This window comes from Plasmodium falciparum, assembly GCF_000002765.6.
Source record: "Plasmodium falciparum 3D7 genome assembly, chromosome: 14".
NCBI classification, from domain to species: domain Eukaryota; phylum Apicomplexa; class Aconoidasida; order Haemosporida; family Plasmodiidae; genus Plasmodium; species Plasmodium falciparum.
The window spans coordinates 3,177,501-3,201,043 of record NC_037283.1 but is presented as its reverse complement, the minus strand read 5'-3'; the positions used below and the strand labels follow the sequence as shown (position 1 = coordinate 3,201,043).

At 18.0% G+C, this 23,543-nt stretch overlaps 4 protein-coding genes across 4 annotated transcripts; all 4 read right to left on the bottom strand.

Annotated features, from left to right (window-relative positions):
* Positions 1 to 1,565: 1,565 nt before the first annotated feature.
* Positions 1,566 to 7,759, bottom strand: PF3D7_1477600 (surface-associated interspersed protein 14.1 (SURFIN 14.1); the record flags this gene model as incomplete). Its single annotated transcript, XM_024473375.1, has 3 exons — positions 1,566 to 6,308; positions 6,462 to 6,712; positions 6,892 to 7,759. The coding sequence occupies 3 exons, from the start codon at positions 7,757 to 7,759 to the stop codon at positions 1,566 to 1,568; spliced, it is 5,862 nt and encodes a 1,953-aa protein (XP_024329217.1).
* A 2,736-nt stretch (positions 7,760 to 10,495) lies between these two features.
* Positions 10,496 to 12,156, bottom strand: PF3D7_1477500 (Plasmodium exported protein (PHISTb), unknown function; the record flags this gene model as incomplete). The annotated part of the gene is made up of 2 exons (XM_001348884.2): positions 10,496 to 11,800; positions 11,959 to 12,156. 2 exons carry the CDS (start codon positions 12,154 to 12,156, stop codon positions 10,496 to 10,498), a joined length of 1,503 nt encoding a protein of 500 aa, XP_001348920.2.
* A 4,535-nt stretch (positions 12,157 to 16,691) lies between these two features.
* Positions 16,692 to 17,796, bottom strand: PF3D7_1477400 (Plasmodium exported protein (PHIST), unknown function; the record flags this gene model as incomplete). The annotated part of the gene is made up of 2 exons (XM_001348883.2): positions 16,692 to 17,417; positions 17,611 to 17,796. 2 exons carry the CDS (start codon positions 17,794 to 17,796, stop codon positions 16,692 to 16,694), a joined length of 912 nt encoding a protein of 303 aa, XP_001348919.2.
* A 2,637-nt stretch (positions 17,797 to 20,433) lies between these two features.
* On the bottom strand, positions 20,434 to 21,420 carry PF3D7_1477300 (Plasmodium exported protein (PHIST), unknown function; the record flags this gene model as incomplete). The annotated part of the gene is made up of 2 exons (XM_001348882.2): positions 20,434 to 21,093; positions 21,238 to 21,420. The coding sequence occupies 2 exons, from the start codon at positions 21,418 to 21,420 to the stop codon at positions 20,434 to 20,436; spliced, it is 843 nt and encodes a 280-aa protein (XP_001348918.2).
* Between the last annotated feature and the right edge of the window lie 2,123 nt (positions 21,421 to 23,543).

Below are 23,543 nucleotides of genomic sequence, written 5' to 3'. Positions count from 1 at the left end.
AAGTGACATTATATATATATATATATATATATATAATTAATTATTTTTTTTTCTTTTCATATTTAAATTTTTTTATATTCTTTCTTTTATATTTAAAATTATTTATTTATTTATTTATTTTTTTTTTTAAAAGGTGCTAATATATATAAGTGCTTTTTCAATGAATATATGAATAATATATTTTATTTATTTATTATTTTAACTTTAAATTTTTTTTTTTTTTTTAAATCATAATTTTCTTTTTTTTGCAAAATTATAATAATATTATAAAATTTTATATCATAATAAAAAAAAGAAATAAAGGGAAAATTGTTTTATATTAAGATATCAATAAAATTTAAAACACCATGATATTATCCTATATTCGATTTTAAAAAAAATTAACAATATTATATATTAAGTATTCCTTTCATATTTTAATAAAAATAGAAAAGAAAAATAATTAATAAAATTATATATATAAATATATATATATATATATATATATATTTATATAAGGAAATTTCAATTTTAATTATATCACCTTTTAATACGTATTCGAAAAAAACATTTTATGTATAGGGCGGTTCTATGAAGAAAACATATAAAAATTTTATTTTTTCAGACATATATATACAAAACGCAAAAAAAAAATAAAATAAATATATATAAATAATTTTTAAATATTCATTTAAAAAATAGTAATTTCATTTTATAAATATAAATTAAAATATATATATATATAAGCACAAATTAAATAAATAAATAGATAAAAGAAGGAAAGTAATAAAAAAGTAAATATTTTTTATCTGTTATTCAAAAAATAAATTATGTTCTCACAATTTGATAGCAAAAACAACAAATACATATAAAATAATATATTTTTTTTTTTTTATTTTTTTTTTCAAATCTGTATATATATAAATATAAAATTATATAAATTTTTATTTTCTCGATGAATTTGAAAATATAGTTTATTAACACTCAAAAATATATACATTCCTGTTCCTATTTTATCATTAAATATATATATATATATATATATATATATATACATATATTTATTTATTTACCACTCTCATAATTATTTTCAGGAAATTATTTGTTTTCGAAAAGTCATGAATATATAAATATTTAATTCAACCATTAAGAGATCGATTTCAAAAATTACTAAAATTAATTTATATAAAACAAAGGAATCATTTAAAATAAATAAATTAACAAATCCTAAATTAAATCATAATATATGTATTTTATGTAGTTATTAATAATATGTTAAAAATTATTATCGCTATTGTAACATCTTTATCGAAATATTTATGCTTGTAAAATAATTCAAAATAATAATAATAAGAAGAAAAACAAAGACATAAATAAAAAAAAAAAAAAAATTAATATACAAGTAAAAAAGTATACAAACAAATAAAAATATAAACAAATATATATATATATATATATATATATTTATTTATTTATTTATTTATTGATATATATATAATTGTTTGCAAAAAATATCATGTTTCCCACACATAACACAATATTTATAATTAATCAGTCACCTTCACTTTATGCTCATTATTATTCCTTCATAACGTAGATTTATTATCCTCATTTCTACTATAACTTTCTTTTAATATATTCATTTTCTGTTTTATCATTTGTTTATTATATACAGAAATTTCACCTTCTAAGTTTTCACTCATAATTCCTTTTTCTTTTAATTCTTTTGGAAATGATCCTTTTCTCATTTTATCATTTTTTATTATCTCTCCATTTTGTGTTTCGGTTATACATTTTTCAAACCATTTTCTTATTTTCATTTTTTCCTCCTCATCTTCAGTATCCGCCTTTTCATATATATTTTCATCATCTGCTTCACAAATAGAAATTTTTTTTTCCTCTTCATCATTCAAATCATATATCTTATCATACTCCATATGTTCCATTTCTGATTTTGTAAAATATCCATTGTTCCGCTCACTTTCTTCATTAAAACTTGTATCTAATATTGCCATAAATATATTCATTAGCAACGCTATTTTTAATATTTTCTCTTTCAAATAATTTTCTAATTCTATACTATATATTTCATCACTAAAATCAATTGCATGCATTTCATATCTTTCTAATAAATCATTAAACCAGTATTCATGCTCCCATTCCCCAATATTATTTATAATTTTTGATATCCATTCCTTCCATATTTTTTTTTCTTCTTCAACAAATTTTGTAATATTGTATTTATATGGCATTATACCTTTCATATGATTATTTCTTTCTTCATTCCAATCATTCCACAAATTAATAAACCATTCCTCTGTTTCCCATTCATAAATTAATTCCTTATTTCTTTCTTTCATATTATATAACAAAAATTTATGTTTCTCCAACATTTTATTTAACATCTTATCTAAATATTCATATGAATCATCAGTCGTTTTATTTTCTATCCATAAATTTGTATAATACATATTTCCATTTTTCAATAAATCAAAGCAAATATCAAAATATTCATCCTTTCTTCTATAGTCATTTCCTTCTTCATAGGTATTTTCCATATCATTATAATACATATAATTATTCATATAATCATTATTGTTGTTATCCTCTTTAATAATATCATAATTGAATATTTCCTTTTCTGTATTTATTTTATTTATCTTTCCACTTATTTCATTTCCACTTATTTTATCTCCACTTTTTTTTCTATTCCTTTTATAATATTCACTATAAACATCCATGTATTTTTTCCTCCTATTCCTTACATACTCATAAGCGTAATTATCTTCATCATTTTCATTCCTTGCAATTTTTAACCAATCCCTTTCATTATCTTCATCTATCCATTTTAATTGAATATCTTCCCAATGCTTTTTTGATATTTTTTTCTCAACATCTCTTAATGGCTTGCTTATCATATTTTTATATTCTTCATCATCTTCTTCATTTATTATTGATCTGAAATATCTATTTTCTTCAATTATCCATTCTTTCTTCAAATCTTTATACCATTTTTTCATTTTTAATTTTTCTATTTCTTCTTTTTGATCATTTAATAGGATACTTGTTTTCATATCATCCATATATAATTCGTTACCCTCCAAAATTTCTTGCTCTCTCAACTCATCCACACAAGTATCCAAAAATATTTCCTTACATTCCAAATATTCCTCCTTTTTGTGTTCCTCAATTATCATCATATATATTTTTATCCATATGATACATATTAATTTTTTCTTTCTATATTCTTTTAAATATTCCAAATATTCTTCATTTTCTTCCATCTCTATTAAATTTATACATCCATCTAATTCAATAACTCCTTTTCTTTCAATTTCTTCTAATAATGTATCAAACCATTTTTTTATAACATTTGATTCTATATGATATAAATTTTTTGCAATCCATTTTCTCCATATAATTTTTTGCCTTTGTAACAGCGGATTTTTAACATCCTCTCTTAAACTCATCAACAATTCTAAATAAGCCTTTCTCATATATTTATGCTCTTCATTTTTCCAATTCTCTTTCAATACAATAAACCATTTTTCTTTTTTCCATTTTTCTAACATATATCTGTGTCCTTCTATCCATTTGTTCCACAAATCGTTTTGTCTTTCTATTACATCCATATTCAAATGTTTATATTCTAGTTCTCCTACCATCAACATGTTATTTATAATATGGGAATATTCCTTGTTTTCCATAGTTCCAAATTCTTCTAAGCATATATCTAAAAAGTCTCCTTTATTCATTTCCCATTCATCATTTTTGCAGTCATTCAAAACTTCCATATGTATTTCGATGATAGTTTTCCATTTTATTTTTTTTTTATCATACAAATCATTTGAATAATCTTCCAACATATTTAATTCTATCATTCTATTTATATCTTCATTTATTTCGTCTGTTTTTAAATTTTTTTTATCTATTGCAATACGTAACCAATCTCTCTCGTTATCTTCATCAATCCATTTTATATACATATCTTTCCAATGTTTTAATGACACACTTTTTTCTAATTCTACAATGGATTTATTCAACAAATCATCCTCATACATTTCATCCTTTTTCATTAAATCCATGGCATCTATATATTTATCTTCTTCTTTTATCCATTCTTTCTTTAAGTCCTTATACCATTCTTCATTTTTCCATTTTTTTTTTTTGTAATCTTCTACCTTATCACATATACGAAATCCCTTTTTCATTTCATCAACTATTGTTATCATTCTTTCATTTTCTTCAGAATATTCTTCCTTTTTTAACTCATCTATGCATGTATTTAAAAAGGACTCCTTACTTTTTTCTAATTCTTCATTTTTCTGTTCTTCCAAAACAGACATATATATTTTTATCCATAAAATTACTTCTAATTTTTTCCTCCTATATTTAAGGAAATCCTTATCCGATATATCTTTTTCTAAAGATAAAAATTTTTTTATAGCTTCGTCACTAATAATACCATTTTTGTCTATCTCATCCGATAACCGATTTAACCATATATTTATAATTTCTTCATTTATTTTGTAAGGATGTTTTGCAATCCATTTTTTCCAAATTATTTTTTGTCTCTGCGACATATTATATTTGTCACCCTTAAGACTAATTAATAATTCTTTGTATGTCTTTCTCATGTATTCATTTTGTTCCTCCACCCAATCATTTTTCAATTGAACAAACCAATTTTCTTTATTCCATTTTTCTAACATATAATTGTGTCTATCTTTCCACGTATTACAAAATGATTTGGTATATTCCACTATATCGTAATTATCCCTTACATTTGTTATATAATTATAATTTTCCTTATTTTTTTTATCTTCATTTTGTCCCTTTACCAATTCTTCTATACATATATTTAAAAAGTCCCCTTTATTATTATCCCACTCTTCCTTTTTACAATCATGTAATACCTCCAAATGTATTTCAATGATGGTTTTCCATTTCAATACCCTTTTACTCGACAAATAAATGCTCCTTTTTTCTATTTCATCAAAAACTTTTAATTGTTCACTATAAATATCATCCTCTTTAATTATTCTATGTTTCATTTTATCTTTAGGTTTTATATATTTCGTTTTTTTTAACAATTCATCTTCTAACACATATTCATCATAATTATCTTCATTAATCCATTTCACTTCTATATTTTTCCATTGTTCTTTTAATAAATCTTTCTGTATTTCCACTGTTGGTTTTTTAACAGATTCATGAAACTGTTCTTCATCGTCACTTTCTAAATTATATGACGAAACAAATTTATAATCTCTCCTAATCCAATCTTGTTGCATTTGCTTAAACCAATCTTCTCCTTTATACTTTTCAATTTCTTTCATTTCATCGCTTTCATATATATCTTTTTTCAAATCTTCTAACACTTCTTCTTCTATTTCTTTTTTCTTTTTTAATTCTTCCAAAGATGTATCAATAAATAACTTTTCACTTTCTATATCTTCTTCCTTTACATATTCCTCCAACATTGACATATATATTTTTATCCATAATATAACCACCAACACTTTCTTTTTATATTTTATAAATTCTTGGATTTTTTCTTCATCATATGCTTCTTCATATTGAGATAAAAAATTTCTTATGGCCTCATCAGATATGATTCCTTCCTTTTCTAGTTCTTCAAATAATTGATTAAACCATTTATCTATAACAAATTCTCTGACTCTATATGGATGTTTTGCAATCCATTTTCTCCAAATAATTTTTTGCCTTTGAGACATATGATATTTATCACCTCTTAAACTAATTAATAATTCTTTATAAGCTCTTTTCATATATTCATCTTCTTCATCTCTCCAACTCTCTTTTAATCTTAAAAACCATGCTTCTTCTTTCCATTTTTCTAACATATGTGCATGTCGTTCAACCCATCTATACCATATATCGCTTTGCTTATTCACCATATGTATATTTTCTATAACTTCTGGTTCATCAAATGATAAATCACTTGTTATTATATTTGTATCTGGTTTTTTTTCCTGATTTGAAAATTCGTAAATGCATATATTTAAAAAATCTCCTTTATTAAATTCCCATTCTGCTTTTCTTTGTTCTTCCAAAATTAACATATGTATTTCTATAATTGTTTTCCATAACCATTTCTTTCTTTCTAACAATTTAATTTTATAAGGCTCCTCTATAATATCAATTTTTGTTGGAACATGAATTTTTTTTTTTAATTTTTCTATTTTTGTTTCTCTTATGCCTTGACGTAACTTTTCTAATTCTTCTATTCTTATATGCTCAGCAGAAGGAACCTTACTTCTCACTTTAATTTTTTCTTTTACTTTCACTGGTATCATTTGTTTTTTCTATAATAGAAAAAGAAATATATATTAATTTTTAAAATAATGCACATATATACAAAAACATAGATAATATATAAATGTTCGTTCACTTATACAATTTACATTTTTTTTTTTCAATTTTTTTTTCTTTTTTTTTTTTTTTTTTTTGGGGTTTACTTTTTGCATTATATTCAGTATAATGGAAATTAGTACAATTACCAAACCTATAGGGATAAATACAAAATATGGCATTATCTGTGAAGGAGGATTATTAATAGGAGTAATTTTAGGCAAAACTGAATCTGGTAGGACTCTAATGTTATTATGGGGAATGCGTATTTCCATAGGATATCTAACGCTTTCTCCTGAAGATGTAATACTTGAATCTCCCATTGTAAGCAAATTCAAAATAAAATTTTTAAATATATCTAAAATAATAAAGATAAATAAATTTATATATATTTTATAGTAAACACATTTAAATAAAAATTTAAGTAATTAATATAATACATATTTCACTTTTTTAATATAATATAAAAAAAACGATTATAATAATAATTATATATATATATATATTTATTTATATTTATTTATTTATTATTCATACCAAGACTCAATCTAGGAAGTATTAGAGAATTTTCAGATGTTAATGTATCCAATCTTAAATTGAACAATGAGGGAAAACCAGAATAGTCATGTACTTTAAGATTTGCTTTTGTATAAATTCTATCGCTATGATCATTAGGTTTTCCCGTATCACCATTATCACCCCCTTCTCTTTTATCTTCATCACTATCTTCAACAACATCTGGATCTTCTTCAGTAGAACCATTGTCATCCTCATTTTTAGGTTGATCTGAATCCTTTTCTTGATCCTTTTCTTTTTGACACTCTATTAATTTAAATAATGTGGAAAGATTTCTCAACGTACAACCACTGTCTATATGATATGGACTCTTAAATTTATTAGGACCATGTATATCATAATCAAATTTAGTAGTAATTTCGTTTTGTTTCTTAATAACCCATTCATTAAAATCCCAACAAGATTGCGTATGATCACCAGAATTCATTGCTTCAATTCTTTTTTTATCCCTTTCATAACAATAATCTTCTAACATTTTTCTTCTGATTCTTTGAACCCTTTGATAAAAGGGATAAATTCTTTTACATTTATTTTGAGATTCTTCAAGCAACGTATCTTTTAAATATTTTTCAATATGTGTGTTCCATGAATTTTGTCTAGCATATTTAGGAATAGTTAGAATATCACTTGTAATAAACAGTTCTTGTACGTCATCTAACTCATAGTTTAAATCGCTACATTCTTTTTTATGATTATCAGATTTGATTACATCTTTTAATCTCTCTAGAACATAATTTTTTAATCTTTTGAAAAAAAGAAAAAAAAATATAGAATACGTGGAAGGATTTATCCTTTTTTTATAATTTGGATTATCTTTCTTAACCTTCATTTAGTAGATAATAATAATATATTTTTAATTTTTTATATTTATAAATTGATAATACAGATGATAATAATTTTATATAATATACATTTTAATGATAAGTATTATACTTATTCAAAAATATCTCCTAGTAATACATATAACTAACGAATAAAATATTGAAATTATATATATATATATAAAAGAATGAATACACATATATTTATATATTGAACTTTACCTTTGTAAATATTATATTTAAGAATAACATATATATAATATATATATATATATTTTTTTTTAATGCAGTTAAACAAATAATGCTTTAATATTTAATATTTTATTCATATTTAAAAAGGAAATAAAAATATTTTATAAATAGGTACATATGGAAATTAATTTTTCAAGTTATATGGAGTTGTGAAACCATCAGTATAATTTGTATGATTTTTAAAATACAATTTATTTTAACACACGAATGAATTGATTATAATGATATGAAAATTATTTATTTTTTTATAATATATAAATATAAATATAAATATTTCATATATGACATATATAGAGATATATTATTTTAAGTTAATATATCATTACATATTTATTTTCTTTGTTTCCTTAAATTATAAGTATTTTTTAAAAATTTATTAAATTATATAGGTACTTAAAATACAACATATATTATATTTTCTACATATTATTATATACATGTTATGATTCCATGTACTTATAGCATTAAAAAAAAAAATTCATATGTCCTTTTTTTTTTTCTTTTTTTTCCCAATTTTTATGTTATGCATCATTAAGAAGACCATATTTTGAACAAATTTTTTTTTGGTATCATTTTTTTTTCCCAATTTTTATGTTATGCATCATTAAGAAGACCATATTTTGAACAAATTTTTTTTTGGTATCATTTTTTTTTTATTTTTTTTGGATTATCTAATATATGTATTTCATGTATTCACTTATGTTACTGTTTCATATTTTTATATATATATATATTTTAAGATATATTTTTTTGTACACATAATAAAATAATAAACCTACCAAAAATTAACAAACAGATGAGAATATCATATTATTTCCATTTTATTTTTTTTTTTTTACAAACGTAAAAACAAACACAAAAAAAAAAATACCAATTGAATTTAAATACAAAATGATATAAATAATTTGTTCTTTTCACCATAAATACACTGAAGAATATTATATATATATATATATATATTATGCTTATTCAAAAAATATTATTATGTTTTTGTCATAAGAAAGAAATGTTCTTTTTTGATTTAAGCTACATAAATATAAAAAATTGACTTAAACTGGAAAAAATATCTACACATATATATATATATATATATATATTTTTAAATTATATCTTGGTAAATAATTCTTAAAAATATATAAAATAATATAAACATATGAATATATAAAATACTCTTTTCTTTTTTCTTTTTTTTTTTTTATAATAATCCGTATTTTTTTCGTACATAAAAAAGTACATATGAGCAAAAGGTAGTGTTTATATAGGTATCAATATAAAAATAAAAAAAATAATTTTTATCGATTATAAATATATAAATATATGTATATATTCCTATTATATATCAACGTAAATTAAAAAAAAAAAAAAAAAAAAATTAGAATACCATATAATTCTTATATAACATCAAAAAAATATTAGTATAAATAATTAAAATATAAGTCACACATATATATATATATATATATATATATATATATATATATATATATATAATTATAATCATTTAATTGAGATATCATTTACATGTATGTTGATTTATAAGCAATCCAAAAGAAAAAAATGAAAATCCTTTGAAATAAAACTTATATATATTGCATATATATATTTAAAAAAAAAAAAAAAATTTAAAAAAAGGATTTCAATATGATTCCTATAATTTTAATAACGTATATATATATATATATATATATATATATTTATATGTATAATTTTATTGATCCATACAAAAGTTATATAATTACTTGAATGTATTATACAAATAATTTATTCGCATTTACCATTTTTTCAGTATATTTTTGAAATAATTTCTTTTTTGTGTATACATTTTGTTCCTTCAAGATATATGTTAAATAACTATAAATAAATAACTAATTAGCAGATAAATAAAATAATTTTCAATTATGGTATGAACTTTTTTTGGGGTATAAAAAGTTAAACATTTAAAAATACCCAATGCTTTTATTATAATATTCACTTAAACAATTTATTATGAAATATATACATATATATATATATATATATATATATATATATTCATAATTAATAAAAGGGAAAACTATTAGTTTGGTAACAAAACAAAAAAAATAAAAAAATAAAAATAATACAAATATAATTTAATTTTTAAATAATTAATTCTACAATTTTATTGCATATATTTGAAATTATGTAAAACATTATTCATATATATATATATATAATATTGTAAAGAGGATTAAATATCCATTTTTTTTTTTTTTTTTTTTTTTTTTTAAATATATATATTTTCTTTTAATTATATTACTTTAGGTTATATTTATTTCTTTCTGAACATTTTTAAAAGAAAATATATTGAAAAAAAAATAAAATACATATACATTAATTAAATTTACTAGAAAAATAAACAAAAACAAAAACAGATATATATATATATATATAAGTATCATATAATTCCTCATTTATATTACACTTTATTTCATATTTTTATTTTATTAATTAAACGTATCCTTATTTATACATTAAATGGTACCTTTTCTTAATCTTTTATCTCTTATTTCATCTACAAACTGTTTTAGCATTCTATTTTCAAATGATTCTATAGCTCTCCTTTCAACTTCTTTTTCCACGTTTTCTTCAACTGCCTTTTCAATGTATTCCAACATTTCAGGGGTTAATAAATATGGTCTTTCATAATCATAATAAGAATTATATAATCCCGGATGTCTTGGATATAAATCTTCTTCATAATCTTCATAATCATCATAATCCTCAGTATCATCATTATCTTCGGAATCATCATTATCTTCAGAATCATCATTTGCACCTGCAACCCCCCGGATTTCCTTTTCGGTATTTTTTATTAATTCTTGATCCCTTTCTTTTTGTTTTCTTTCTTCCTGTTCTTCATCATACAAGTCTTCATCAAATTCAGTATTCGCCTGTTTTAATAAATTTAGGAAATGGGCGTTTTTGCAAGTAACTAAATCTGGATTCTTTTCATAAAATTCATTAGCCTTAAAAAACAAAGGATTACCACCTTTAGACTTAATTTTTAATCTTTCTTTATCTAAAGTTTTAAAAGGTTTTTCAAGATATTTTTTGCCTTCTTCTTTTATTTTTGTTAAGGTTCTTCTCCATAATAACCTACATGCCAAAATAAGTAAGTTAAATTCTTGAATATTTAAATCATCATTGTTTTTTAACCATTTTTTAAAAGCGTTACTACATGTGTTCTCAACATATTTGATTCCTAAAACAACAAATTCATTAAGTTGTTGAAATGTTTCCTTTGCATAATACATAGGTGATTTGTGACTGTTTCTTAAATCAGTATAAAGCTCACTAAAATATTCATGTAAAAAATTAAATTTAAGCCTCTCGTTATTTTGCACAAGCAAATAAACATGATTAACCTTACGCCTGTTCCTCGTTTCCTTATTTAATAAAATAATATTCCTATTTATTTCAGGATCATATTTGTTTATATATATTCCTTTTAGAGTTAATATATATGGAGATAATTCGTATTGTTTCCATATTTCATTTTTCATTAAATCGACAAATATATGTGAATACTTTTTAAATGCTTCATTTTTACCAGCCTTCAATTTCCGTTTTAGTGCTTTTTGCATATACTCCGTATATTCAATTGTTAATTTTTTTATTCCTTTTTTTTTATAACATTTATAAAATTCTTTATTTTCTTTTTCTTTTTCTTTTTCTTTTTCTTTTTCTTTTTCTTTTTCATTATCACTCAAATTCCTTGAAAATGTATAACTGCGTTGAACCTCAGTAGATAATATCCCTTTAAGATGTAATAAATTCTGAAAAATATATATTAAATAATAGATATAAAAAAAAATATAAAACAAATAAATGAATAAACATATATATATATATATATATATATATATAATTTTATGTACAAGATAAATTATTTTATTATAAAAAAATAAATAAATTAAATATATTGAAAGTTTACCAATATGATTATATACAGTATACCCATAATAGGTAACATGTAACGTCTAAATTTTTTCGAATAAAAAAAAGAACCTGTTCTTACTTTTTCATCATGATATTCTTCGTAAGAACTGTGTGTAGAATAAATACAATTCGATTTATTCGTTTTATCAAGAATATTTTGAAACAAACTATAGTTTGATAGCCTTAAATTCATCATATTTTTTAAATAGTATACATATATATTCTATATATATTTATATATAAAAAAAAAAATTATAAATATATTTTTTTCCTTTGTTATGAATTGAAAATATAATATTTATTCTTCATTAAAAAAAAATGAAATTAATATTTTTTTACATATTTTCTTTTTTTGTTTTTAACATCATAGCAACATATATATATATATATATATATATATGTATGTAATTTATACACAACTATATTATATATTATGGTAAAATAAAACCTATTTTATTTTTTAAATATATAAATAAAAAATATGTACATTAAAATTTTTATTCTATTTAAAATATATAAAACTAAAAATTTTAATATAATATATATATATATATATATATATATATATATATATAATATGTATATTATTTATAGATATTTAAAATAACAATTGTTCCCTATTTGAATTTATTATTCATAATATTATTTTTTATAATATATATTTTATTTTTATTTTTATTATTTTTTTTTAATTATGAATATATATATATATATATATATATATATATATATAATATATTTTTTTTTTTTTTTTTTTACTTATTTTCTCTAGAAGAGAAATAATAAAATTAAAAAATATATGCATATATATATTATATATATATATATTGTATTATTTATTTATCTTTGTATATTCTCATTGGTAAAATTATATTTTCCTTATATTTAGTTTTATATATGTAGATAGTTTTCATGATAATCTATGTATCGGTGATGTTAATATGAAGAGAATATAATTTTTACATACTTATTATATATTAATATATTTATTTTTTTTATTTATTTTCTTTTTTATATAAATAAAAATTGTATATTTATTTCTTCAGTTATAGAAGAAAAACATTATTAAAAAATAAAATAAAATAAAATAAAAACAAAAAATATATTATATTTTTTTTCCCTTTAATAAAATACATATTATTATATTCGATTGTTTAAGTATAGAATTTAATTTATTATATAATAATATATATATATATATATATTATATTTACTTATAATTATTATTTTTTTGTTTTCACAATGTTCATTCTTATATTTTATAGTTTCATATATTTCTATGTTTCCCTATATAATTTTTATTCTTAATAAATAATAAGTGTTAAACAATAAAATATATGATAATAAAAATATTCTCCTCATACAAAACAAAAGAAATATAAAAAAGTTTAAATGAAATAATTTTTTTTACATAGGATATTAAATTATAATATTATTATACTATTTCATTTCCTTTTTTTTTTCTTTTTTTTTCTTGTTTTTTTTTATGTCACATTTTTTATATTGGCTTAAAAAAATTATAGTAAATATTTATTATATGTACTACGTAAAATAATAATAAAAGTATATAATAAATATTGTATTCAATATGTATATTTTTATTTTCATTAATTATATATATATATATATATATATATATATATATATATATATTTTTTTTATTTTTTATCAATAAATGAATAATGATTTAATAAAATCTACAAGGTTATATTATATATATATATATATTTATATTTTTTTTTTTTATCATATATTTTAAATAATATATTCTCTGCTATATATATGTATAAAATAAATAGATAAAAAAATTCTTCATATATGTAAAAATATATAAAAATAATGAATACATTAAAATCACTTTTGTTAATATAAAGTATCTATATATATATTTCGTAACATTTTCCGATGTTTTCAAAAACCAATATTAATTTATTTAAATATACACATAAAAATAAATGTTTTCCTTCTTTGAAAGAACGCAGAAATATTTTTATAATATTTATATAATGTTTTCAAATATTTTATAATTTATATTTTCAAGAAAAAAAATTAGTATACCCAATTTTTTTTTTTTTCATTTTATGTTTTAGCGTTTTCCTTTTTTTATATTATTTTCTTTTAATAAATAATAATAAATAAATATCTTTTTGCAGAATAACAAATAATGAATTTTTTTCCTTTTAAATAATCCTTATAAAAAAACTCAAAGGAAAAAAAAAAAAAAAAAAAAAAATTCTTTTATTTTAGCAATGAAAATTATTTTATTATAAATGCATATTTATATACAAATATTTCATTCATAAACAAATTAATAAATATATATAAGAAAAAACAAACAAATTAATATTAGAAATATATTATATTTTTTAGTACCTTATATATACTATATATATAAATGTCCTTGAATAATTAAAAATTACATATAATATTTTATAACTTAAAAAAATAAATTTATACAAAGAAATAATATAAAACTATAATAAAAAGAAAAAGACAATGAATTTTTGAATACAATATGTTATTATATTATATTATATTATATTATATTATATTATATTATATTATATATTTTTTTTGTCATATAATAAAAATAAATAGGAAATAATAAATTTAAAAGACACCGTATAAAATATATATAATGTTAAGCTATTATAAACTTATTAATAAAAAAGAAAACATAAAATGCATATCCTTATACCTTTTCTTTTGTAACATAAAATCATCCTTAATTTTTTTTTTATTAATAAATTATTTAAATATTACATATATATATATATATATATTAATACCCACCTTTGTAAATATAAAATAGTAAAATATAAATAAATAAATTTGTTAAAAAATATATATAAAAGAACAAATGATAATAAATATTTTATACTCCTGCTATATATTATAATTTTATTATTTCAAACACATATATAAATATTAATTTATATATTCCTTTTTATATAGAAAATGATATATCATTATGTAAGAACAAAAAGAATAAAAAATAAAAAAAAGAAACACATAAAAACAATATTAAATCATAAAATTTTTTTTTTTTTTTTTGTCTTTTTTAAATTAAATAAGAATAATTTTAGATGTATTATTACAAAATTTGGACAAAATATAGAAAATTAATGTAAATAATTTTATATAAATTTATTTAAAAAAAAAAAAAAAAAAGATTCTAATAATAAATATTTATATTTTTATAAAATATAATATAAAGTATTACAACCACACACACACCTATATATTATATTATATATATATAATATTATATGTATTATTATAAAAATATTACATAATCATGATATTTATCTATTTAAAAATAAAATCCATCATAACATTAATATATGTCTATTATCTTTATATCAAAATATAACATAAAGTAAATAATAATAATGGAACATATTATAAAATGTTTATTAAAATTTACATGTCATAAATATAAATTTTTTTAAAATAATACATATATATATATATATATATATATATATATATATATATATGTTCATATTTATACTTACAGTATAAGATTCTAATATATACACTCCATAAACAATAAAAATACATACAACTACATTTTGAAAATATATGATACTTAACACAAAGTAATAATCTCACAATATAAGAAACAATAAAAAAAAATCATATAGATTATTAAATTTTAAAGAATTTTATATCAATAATAGAATTGATATAATATTAGAATCATCATATTCTTTTCAAAAACACATGAATCTTATATATATATATATATATATATATATATATATATATATATATGTTTTTTTTTTATTCCTAATAAAATATATTAATATTATTCATTCAGTTAAAGAAAACTTTAGAAGAACATCCTGAAAATTACTTATATAGTAACATACTACATTAAAAAATAATAATAATAATAAAATAAATTAAATTACACATTTTTATTAGCATTATATTTGAAAGAAATATAATGTAAACATATTTGTGAAGCCTTTTAAAATATTCTTTATAATAAAAAGAAATTGGTATGTATAAATTTTCCTAAACATGGTATTATAATTCTTTCCATGTTTCCAAACTTTAGCCTAAAAATATATATATATAAAATATATTTGTAATAAAAGTTGAAATTATAATATAATATATTTATATTATATTATATTATATTATATTATATTATATTACATTATATTATATTATATTATATTATATTATATTATATTATATTATATTATATTATATTATATTATATTATATTATATTATATTATATTATATTATATTATATTATATTATATTATATTATATTATATTATATTATATTATATTATATTATATTATATTATATTATATTATATTATATTATATTATATTATATTATATTATATTATATTATATTATATTACATTATATTATGTGTGATTTATTTTATTATAGTATTAATACTACTACTTATATCTTATGTAAAACTTTTATATGCTTTCTTGTTTATAAACGTTCTTTTCTTATTACATATATATGATCACATGCAAATACAGAATAATATGAAATAAAATAAAAAGTACTATACCAAATATATGGGTACACAAATATGTTTATTCAAATAAATGTAAAATATAAACATAAGCACATAAATATATATATATATATATATATATATAGTTATATGTATGTATTTACTTATATGTGTGTATAAAACTTATTTGTAACACATATAATATATTTAATTTTTAAAAGTGTGAATAGATTATAAAACATTATTGTTATTTTTTAAGTGTTCTTTATAATCAATAATGTATTTATAACATACAATTCTGTATTTACAATATATATCTCTTTTTATACGATCCAAAAATTCTGTGAATGCCCATATATATTGTACAATAATATTAAAATTAGGTTTTATTTCAACTAATTTTATGAACCTTTTATTATATTTCATTAAAAGAGGATACATTTTAAATGAAACCTCATGCGAAAAATTTCTTAAAATTATATTAATAGATTCCTTAAAATCACATAATACTTCTTTGGGATAATTCTCGAAATGACAACACATATATTCCTTTAAGTGCTCTTGCATTTTAGATGAATTTCTTGCTATATATATTGCTTGATACCATATACCCAAAATTTCACATTTTTTAGGTATTTCACTTAAGGAACATAGAAGAATATAAATATCTTCTTTGCTTTCAAATGCTGAAAGGTCTGTACATTTTTTAGTACTTAAAATACTTTCATAACTACCAGATGAAGTATAACTAGAAAATATATGTTCAGTATAAAAATATCGAGCATCTTTATAAGATGTATCTGTTGAATCTTCAACAACAATTGTATTATCCTCTATGATACTTTTAAATTCATCTGATTCTGAATCATTTTCTAACCCCATATGTATTATATCATTCACAGATCTACTAATCCAGGTCATATAGGAAGGTAGATTATTTCCCATAATGCACCACAACTGAAATAAAAAAAAATAAAATCAAATCAAACAAATCATATCAAATAAATCAAACAAATCATATCATATCAAACAAATCATATCATATCATATCAAACAAATCAAATCAAACAAATCATATCAAACAAATCAAATAAAACAAAAAAATGTATTCATTTATTTATATAGTTATTATATTTATTTTATTCATTACCAATAAAAATAAGGTCATCACCAATATTAAATACATGGAAAAAGAAAGCAAGCATTTCAACAATATGAAAACTTTGCTTGAGTTCTGGTATTCATTTCCCAAATAAAAAAATTCAAAACAGCTTGCTTTGAGAAATAAGAAAATAAAAATTTTATTAAAAAATGAGCAAAAATCAACTCCTATCATTTTTATATATTTTTGTATATATATAAAATTCAATTTCTAAAAATGAAAATATATAATAACACAAAAATTATTTGAATATTAAAATAAAAAGATGAAAAAAAAATTGTTGATATTTTTCTATTTTATTATTTAAAAAAATTTATATAAAATTTAAATGATATTAATATTAAAATATTTGAAGATTTTTGAAGCAAATGTATTTTTATTTAAATAATAAAAAAAAAAAAATAAAAATAAATAAATAAATAAATATATATATATATTATTAATTTATAATAATATTTTTTTGTTCGCATATAAATATATATATATAATAATATATACAAGCAATGTTTCAATAAAATGTGCATATATTTTTTTTGGATAATAAAAACGTATAAATATAAGCATATATATATTTTTATTTAATATAGCACAATGATATGAATTACTTATTTAAAAAGATAAATAAAATCCTTATAAATTCCTTTATTTTTAATAAAATATACTTTTTATTTTAATTAATTCCCTATTATTATATTTTTGGTTTTGTACGTCTTTGTTGTACTCAATAGAATGAAGAAACTATTAATAACTGCAAAAAAAGACGTACAAATTATTAATTGCAATAACGCGAAAATACCAAAAAAAAAAAAAAAAAATTCAAACAATTTAAAAAATATATATATATATATATATATTTATTTATTTATTATACGTTTATATAAATATATATTAAAATATATTACCTATATATTTAAAAAAAAAAATTTCTATATCATTTTAATATTAAATTATATGCTCAACCTTATGATATATATAAATAAGGCAATAATATATATATATATATATTATATAATGAGTTATCTTTTTTTTTTTTTCTTTATGTATCTATATATATAAATAAATGAAATATTTATATATATAAATGTATTAAATTTTGTTTCCCTTCAAGGAAAAAAAGGATAATAAATTTTTTTTTTTCATATTTTTAGTTATACATATTTATTTATTTCTCTTTACTTTATTTCCATATTTAATAGAAAATTCAATAACCCCTATAATATATTTACACCGTTAAAAATAAGTATTCTATTTTAATTATACATAATCGAAAAAAAAAGAATTCATCCATAAAATAAAATAAAAATTGGATAATTTGATATAGAACATTTATTTTTTTTTACTTTACGTATTATTTGAATAAAATATATGCATAATAATAAGAAACAAAAATCTTTCTATTTCGTTTCGACCAAATTATATTACTATTATATATATATATATATATATATATATATATTAAATAGTTATTTATATATCACAGTGAATATATTATAAATAAATAGGAAATATAAATTATTTTATAAAAATAATACATTAAAAAATAAATCAACACAAAATTTTAAATATTTACATATTATATATATATATATGTAAGTTTCTACAAAAACATATATATAATCATACTGTGTGACAAAACATTAATTAAACATACTTTCATTTTTTTTTTAATACTTTTTAAATAAATTATAAACTATATTAATTAATCTACTATTATTTTTTTTGAATTGATATTTACACTGATTTAAAACAAATTATTTTATATAACACAGATAAATAATGCTAAATATATTTATTTGAAAAAATTAATATATATATATACATAGTTTGTGTTATTTTAAAAGAGAGATATGGAAATTGATAAATATTGATAAAATAGTTTAAAAAAGAAAAAAATTAAAATATCATATTATTTAAGAACCGTCACGTTAGGTGTATTCTTTTAATATATTATATGTGTATTATAATTATTTTATGCATGTATAAGATTGATACTATTATTCTACATTATTTTCTTAATATGCTTAAAAAAAATATAATTTCCAAAAAAACAAGTTCCAATTTTTATCAATATTATATTATGAATATATAATAAAAATATGTCATTTATGCAAAATTGGTTTTCTTATATATAATTATTATTACTATATTATGCTATAATTGAATATAAAATATATTTATGTTTTGATATTTTATGAAATTCAATAAGGAAAAGAAAAAGAAAAATGATCAAAAAGTAAGTGCCTACATAAATATATATATATATATTGTATAATTAATTTTCTTCCTTTTTGCTTTCTAAGTTTTTAAAATTTTTTAATATAATAAACTTTTATAATCTCTTGTAATATATATTTTTACTCGAGATATTATATTTTTATTAAATATTTGTTTTATATTTATGTTTGTATATTGTATCTAAATAATACGAACCACATCATGAATAGAATATTATATAAAATAATTAAACTACTAAATAAAAATATATGAAACACACAGTTTCTATAAGAAAAATAAAACACTTATACATATATTTATATATATATATATATATACACACGTATATATATACACACTAAAATACACACACACACACACATATATATATATATTTATTTATATATACGTATAATAAACCACACATAATTATACATATAATTATAAATATATAAGGACTATACTTCATTTTTATTTCGTTCTATCTTAGAAAAATAAAATATACTATTGTACATATGGTACTACTTGAAAAGTTTTTCGTACCAAATTGGTATAAAATATATATATATATATATTTATATAAAAAATGTTATAGATTTACATATGTCTGGTAATTAAAACTTTATAGAATTTTGTTTTATATTCTATATGTTCAAATAATAATGCTTGAGCCAATTCAACATTACAGTTTTTCCAACAAGAATAATTACCATTACTAGTTAACTCTATACATTTATCCACTTGATTCTTATAATATTGTATATATTCATTTAAAAGATTTACAATATCTACCAAATCATTTGATACAGCAAATGCTTGTAGCCATAAGTTCATAAGATATTCTTTAGGAACATCTTTATTTAGCCTACTAATAATATGGCTTAATTCCAGTTTGGATAACGGCAAGGATATTTCTTCGAGTTTAATATTTTTAATATCAAACATACTTTTGTGATAATCCCTATGAAACGAATCATTCTCATACTTCGGTACATCAAGAGCATTTCCAAAAGTATCCTTACAGATACCTTCTTCATCCACAGCTTTATTTGAACTACTGCAATTATTCTCATGCCTTTTTAAATCATCCATTTTTGAAGAAGGATAATTTGAAGAAGAATAATTTGCAGAAGCATAATTTGAAAAAGCATAATTTGAAGAAGGATAATTAGCAAGTACTAATTCAGAGAGGCTTCTCGACTTCCTCGAACATTTCTTTGGATACAAGGATTTTCTTCCGTCAACAGAGCCATTATACTATAAAAATGAATACATATATAATAAGTAAATATATATATATATAAATATTTACATGCATATTCATTTATTTATTGAGTTATATATATATATATATATATTCTTATTTACTTAATTTTTACATATATATTATATATTCATTACCATAATGAATGCATAACCTATTAAAAAAAAAAGAATGCATAAGGAAATGCATAAAAATATTTTTAAATATTTTTTCCTCTGTGCCTGTTTATTCCTCGCACGAATTATTTCATATAAATACTCATTAACAGCTTTTGAGTTCTGGCGCCTGTAAGAATTGTTGCGCGTGTCTATCCTCGACATCTTGTTATGATGTTTAAACAAAACGTAAGAGAAGAAAAGGAAGGAGGTATCCCGATATTGGCAAAAGATTCGAATATATTAATATATTCTCCAAAAAAGGCAAAATAATATATCAGTAGATATAATATATATAATATATAAATAAATAGATGATACTAATATATACAAATATACGTTTATTCTTGAAATTATAAAATATATTAATATTGTTATATGGAAAATATATTTTTTCATTCAAATATGTAAATAAAATATATTGTATATTAAATTTTTTTTTTTGTGAGATATATTTTAAAATAAAATATAATGGAAAAGGAAAAAATAAAAAATTTTAAGTTATTTTAAGTTTTATATATATATATATATTTTTTTTTTTTTTTTTTTTTTTTGTAGATATATAAAATGAAATAATATATAAAAACATAAAATAATGTTTAAAGAATTTTATATAATAATTGAAATATTTATTTTGTTTATATTTAATAGTGTGAAAAAATAAATATAATTTTTTTAAAAATATATAGAAAAATATATTTTTTGTATCGAAATTTTTTTTTCAATTGGATTTAAAAAATATTTTTTAATAAAAAAAATATATATACATATATATATTATTTAATATATAAATTAATAAATAATTAAATGAATAAATAAATGAATAAATAAATAAATAAATAAATATATATATATATATAAGATCCTATTTTAATATAACTGTACGTCTTTTTTTTGGTGCATAATTTTTTTGTACAACCAATATGCGTACTAGCAAATGACATTGTAAAAAGTGGTGTATCCTTTTAATTATTATAATATAAAATTTACAAAAAATACTTATCTTTCTTGCGATGTTCATAATATGAAGATGTATAAATATATAAGCTCGAATTAAAATATTATAGCTAATCATCATAAAAATAACAGATGTGTTTATTGTGAATCAACATCCTTCTGATCCCATCTATATATATATATATATTTATACTTATATTTATTTATTTATATATGTAATTATTTATTTATTTTATTTTTATTTTAAAAAAATCAAGTATATACATGTATAAATTATATATTTCTTATGTATTCTTATTATTTTACATATATAAAATATGCGCACGTTAAAATATTGGGTGCTAACACAATAAAAATAAATTAAAATTAAAAAAAAAAAATAAAGTAATATATTATTATCTTTTAATGCTTTAATATATTTGTAATTTTACGATATATTGTTTAAATTGTAAAAATGTTTATGACATATATTTTAATTTAAAATATTATCGAAAATATTAATATAACATATAAATTATAACAGCATATAACTATATATATATATATATATATATATATATATATACATACATATAATATATATATTGCTATTTATACGTATTTTTTTATAAACATATGGATACAGTGATTTTCTTAAGAGTATACTTACATTTAATATAATAAGATGCAGTGTTATTAAAGCAATTGAATTTTCTTCTTATATATATAATTATTCCTTCGATGAAATTAAAAATAATATAATATATTTAACCCATATATAATTATTCTTATATATATATATATATATATATATATATATATAATATTATATTATATATAACGTGCATTAATTTTTATACAGGAATAAAATTGCCATATATATATATATATTAAATATAATATAAACTTCATACATTGTTAAAATTTTTTATCATAATATTAATATTATAATTAGCATGTTTTTTTTAAACAAATACATAAATAACTTAAATGATAATATAATATATACATTTTAAAGTATATTTTTCATAATTTTGAAGTTCATTAAATTTATTTATACTTTGTTTTTATATCTCGTTATACCCTTTTATTTACTTATTTTGATTTTCAAATATAACGATTGTACATCTTATTCTCCCTACACATTTTCCTCAAATGCAATAATATATAATTTCCAATAAAATATAAATATATATATATATATATATATATATTGAATAATCAATATTTCATAATTAATATATTAATTATATATTTCAAATTTGAAAAATAAATATATATTCATTATTAAAGAAAAGGGAAATAAAAATTATTATAATTTATTTATAAATATGTTTTTGAAATATGTAAGA